The sequence below is a fragment of the Salmo salar genome, chromosome ssa06 (assembly GCF_905237065.1).
Source record: "Salmo salar chromosome ssa06, Ssal_v3.1, whole genome shotgun sequence".
NCBI lineage: Eukaryota > Metazoa > Chordata > Actinopteri > Salmoniformes > Salmonidae > Salmo > Salmo salar.
Window position 1 is genome coordinate 75,543,712 of NC_059447.1, and position 4,937 is coordinate 75,548,648.

General features: G+C 42.7%; 1 protein-coding gene across 1 annotated transcript; it reads left to right on the forward strand.

Annotated features, from left to right (window-relative positions):
- The first annotated feature begins 3,196 nt into the window (after window positions 1-3,196).
- On the forward strand, window positions 3,197-3,858 carry LOC123743335 (galectin-3-like). The gene is made up of 2 exons (XM_045719531.1): window positions 3,197-3,326; window positions 3,603-3,858. Exons 1-2 carry the CDS (start codon window positions 3,283-3,285, stop codon window positions 3,856-3,858), a joined length of 300 nt encoding a protein of 99 aa, XP_045575487.1. The 5' UTR covers window positions 3,197-3,282.
- Window positions 3,859-4,937: the final 1,079 nt, after the last annotated feature.

Below are 4,937 nucleotides of genomic sequence, written 5' to 3' on the forward strand. Positions count from 1 at the left end.
AGTTTGATAAGGGAAATGTTGTGGCATTTTTCCCCCTGGGTGTGGTTTTCCCAGTAGAGGATAGTTCATGCTATGTTGTTGTCTTAGGTCTCTCTTTATGTAGTGTTGTGGTGTCTCTCTTGTCGTGATGTGTGTTTTGTCCTATATTTTTATTTTATTTTTTATTTTTAATCCCAGCCCCCGTCCCCGCAGGATGCCTTTTGCCTTTTGGTCATTGTAAATAAGAATTTGTCTTAAATGACTTGCCTAGTTAAATAAAGGTAAAATATATATATTTTTTTAATTGTTGGGAATAAAGGAGTGGCCAAATAAAGAAGGGAATGTATAAAGGCGTACATAAAGTTCCTGCTATAGCTGTCTAGCTGTCACCTCAACATCACAACAACCCTCTGGGTCTACAGTTACATCTGAGGAGTGCAGCAAATAACAGGTAACGTAACATTTTCTCAATTAATTCAACTTTTATTTATCAAGGTTAGTCCCTTTGAGATCCAGAAAATATGTATTGTCCCATTGGTCAGTTAGACATCTGTCAAGGGAGCTCTTACCTTATTTTATTGATTTACTCTTAAGCGTGCAGCGATTTTAAATAAAGTTGATTTGATTTACTTATTCAAACTCAAGCGTTGTGGAATCTTATTTGATGAGACATAGGATATTCTTATTAAGTGATTGCTGATCTCTGTGATGGGCTTGACCCCCATAAAGTTGGTGCTAACTTTTATATTTAATTAGACAATGAAATATCCAGAGCTAAAGACTGAATTGTTGCTTCTCATAGTAGATCACGTGTACAGGTAATCAACTTATTTGGGCATGACCGTGTTTATGGTTTGGAGGCCTATTATAAGATAGTATCTTATACTATGTATCCATATCATAATTGCAGTCATGTTGTACTCTATCACAGGAGGTTGGTGGCACCTTAATTGGGGAGGACAGGCTTGTGGTAATGGCTGGAGTAGAATGATTGGAATGGTATCAAATACATCAAACACATGGGTTCCATTCCATTCGCTCCTTTCCAGCCATTATTATGAGCTGTTCTCCCCTCAGCAGCCTCCACTGTACTCTATAAGGTAAAGACAATGCTTCCTCGTCTGAGGGCAGGTAATCAGGTATTTATGTTATTTGTGAGCAGCTATCTATACAATCTGCTGTGCTAAGAGAAGAGGACAACCCCAGGCTTCTGTGAATTTTGCAGAATGATAACAGACAAAATATTCACTGTTTCATACATACTCCTTACTGAGGACTTTATGGTGCATCATGTGCCAAATGACAATTTGGGTTACAATTGTCTTTAAGGTGACCTTTAACCTTCATACTCAGTGTATGAGTAGTGTGGGACTTGGGTCTTTAATTCAAGTGGCATTGAGTTTGTGAGCCCATGTTAATTCCCTGAGGAAAGTTTCCAAACTGTCCAAGATGTCAGTGATACTTCAACCTGGACTCAGTGGTAGATGTAACATAGTAAAAGTAAATTAGTATAACATCTTATGTTTCGTATTAATTAGTGGATGTCTATCATCCATTTCATATGATATGTTACGAATTACAATTAGTATGGTATGTTACAAATTGCAATTCATACAATATGTTAAGAATTTCTGAAACTTATTGATATGTTACGAATTCCAATTTGTTGTAGCTACCGTTAGCTAGGTGGCTAGCTTGGCTAACGCTAACATTAGCTATGCTAGGCATTAGAGTTAGGGGTTAAGGTTAGGATTAAGGTTAGGGTTAAAATTAGGGTTTAGGTTAGGGTTAGGACTTAGGGACTGGGGCCATCTGATAGTGGTGAGTTCCTAATGATACTTTTTTCAATTATAGCCTTGAATGATGCTTCCGTTTCTGATGAAGTTGAAAAATGGTAGTGATGCTGTTCTCTCGGTACTTACAGATACTATGGAAGTAAGTACCTCCCCTCCTCTAACCTCTACACTGGCAACTAGCAATTGAGAACTCAGCTCTATAGCAGGAACTGGCTCAGTATTCTTAAATGATTTACTGTTATTAAAGTATTCTGGGATACTTCTTGAATTCTTGAATGTCATGTCTGAATAGGCCTCTATGTATATACACTGAATGTGTGTGTGTATGCCTGTTTTTCTTGTGTGTGTGTGTGTGTGTGTGTGTGTGTGTGTGTGTGTGTGTGTGTGTGTGTGTGTGTGTGTGTGTGTGTGTGTGTGTGTGTGTGTGTGTGTGTGTGTGTGTGTGTGTGTGTGTGTGTGTGTGTGTGTGTGTGTGTGTGTGTGTGTGTGTGTGTATCTCTTACTGTGTATGTGTGTGTACTTATCTTGTCCCCCCAGCTCTCTGATGCTCTGTGTGGCTGTCCGTCCTCTGGTTCTACCCCCCAGGGAAGCAACAGTATCTGGCCCAGTCAACAGCAACCAGGGGGTCCTGTCTGGCCGACACAGCCCAGCCAACAGCCCACCCAACCCCAACCCCCATCCTGCTGGCCTGAGCAGCCCAGCATCCCCTGCTGGCCTGGTCCTCAACCATCCCAACCATCCCCAGCTCCAGCCCAAAACTGGCCTGGTCTCCAACCACAACCACTCCAACCAGCCCCAGCCCATCCCTGCCAGCCATGCTGGCCTGGACCCCAGTACCAGGCCCAGGCTCCCCTGTCCCAGCCTGCACCCCAGCCTTCTCAATCTCCAGCTCCAGCCCCCGCCCCTGCCCCGGCTTCTTCTGAAGTCCCCAACCAGTCTAGTGCCCTTAACCCAGGGTCTGGATGGCCGTTCAGCCCTGGTCAGTCTGGTTGGCCTGGTCAGAACCCAGGCCTTAACCCTGGCCTTAACTGAGGCGGGTCTGGATGGCCTTTCAGTCCTGGTCAGGACCCAGGTGGCTTCAAACCTGCTCCACAGTGGAACCCGACACAAACTGGACATCTGGTGAGAGACAACGAGAAGGGTCTGGAGAAGCTGTAGTGTAGCCTCAGCGGATGGAGGGATGGATGGATGGAGGGCTGGATAGAGGGCTGGATGGAGGGCTGGATGGAGGGCTGGATGGAGGGATGGATGAAGGGCTGGATGGATGGAGGGATGGATGGATGAAGAGATGGATGGATAGAGGGCTGGATGGAGGGCTGGATGAAGGGATGGATGGAGGGCTGGGTAGAGGGCTGGATGGAGGGATGGAGTTAGGGAGGGAGGAAAGGAATTGGCATAATCATTGTGTTGGTGTGAAGATAGCACCATATCCTAAATGTCTGTGTGTTGTGTTGGTGTATAGAATGTGCCCTACAACCTGAACCTACAAAGAGGCCTCTACGACAAGATGATGCTCTCCATCAAGGGCCAGGTCAAACCAAACGCTAAGCAGTGAGTTCATCAACTACCATAGTCTACTGGGATTAATAAGATCCCTGAGATACCCAGTTGAAGCATCGGATGTACAGTACACATTAACAGTATGTTATTTGAATACAACTGATGTAATAAGTCATTTTACTATATTGAATGTCAGCTGCCTTTAATACATCACGATCCTGGAAGAGTGGGCCTATTAACCTGATGACTGTAGTTTTTCACTATCTAATGTCTTGACCTGTGTTTTCAATATGATCAATTAAACTGTTTTTATCCTAACTTGTCTAGGTTCACGGTGAACTTCCTGCGAGGTAATGACATCGCCTTCCACCTCAACTCTCGGTTCAATGAGGGGGGCAAGCAGGCAGTGGTGAGGAACCACAAGGTGGGAGAGCACTGGGGGAAGGAGGAGAGGTACACACATGGAGGCTTCCCCTTCATGGCCGGACGGTCCTTCGAGGTCAGTGGGAATATTCTTAATAGCAGTGCAACTCTAACCTATAATGTACTGACTAACATCTCTAACCTATACTGTATTGACTAACAACTCTAACCTATACTGTACTGACTAACAACCTTTACTGTACTGACTAACAACTCTAACCTATACTGTACTGACTAACAACTCTAACCTATACTGTACTGACTAACAACCTATACTGTACTGACTAACAACCTGTACTGTACTGACTAACAACTCTAACCTATACTGTACGGACTAACAACTCTAACCTATACTGTACTGACTAACATCTCTAACCTATACTGTACTGACTAACAACCTATACTGTACTGACTAACAACCTATACTGTACTGACTAACAACCTGTACTGTACTGACTAACAACTCTAACCGATACTGTACTGACTAACAACCTATACTGTACCGACTAACATCTCTAACCTATACTGTACTGACTAACAACTCTAACCTATACTGTACTGACTAACAACCTGTACTGTACTGACTAACAACTCTAACCGATACTGTACTGACTAACAACCTATACTGTACTGACTAACAACTCTAACCTATACTGTACTGACTAACAACTCTAACCTATACTGTACTGACTAACAACCTATACTGTACTGACTAACAACTCTAACCTATACTGTACTGACTAACAACTCTAACCTATACTGTACTGACTAACAACTCTAACCTATACTGTACTGACTAACATCTCTAACCTATACTGTACTGACTAACAACTCTAACCTATACTGTACTGACTAACAACTCTAACCTATACTGTACTGACTAACAACCTGTACTGTACTGACTAACAACTCTAACCTATACTGTACTGACTAACAACTCTAACCTATACTGTACTGACTAACAACCTATACTGTACTGACGAACACCTCTAACCTATACTGTACTGACTAACAACTCTAACCTATACTGTACTGACTAACAACTCTAACCTATACTGTACTGACTAACAACCTGTACTGTACTGACTAACAACTCTAAGCGATACTGTACTGACTAACAACCTATACTCTACTGACTAACAACTCTAACCTATACTGTACTGACTAACAACTCTAACCTATACTGTACTGACTAACGTCTCTAACCTATACTGTACTGAGTAATAACCTATACTGTAC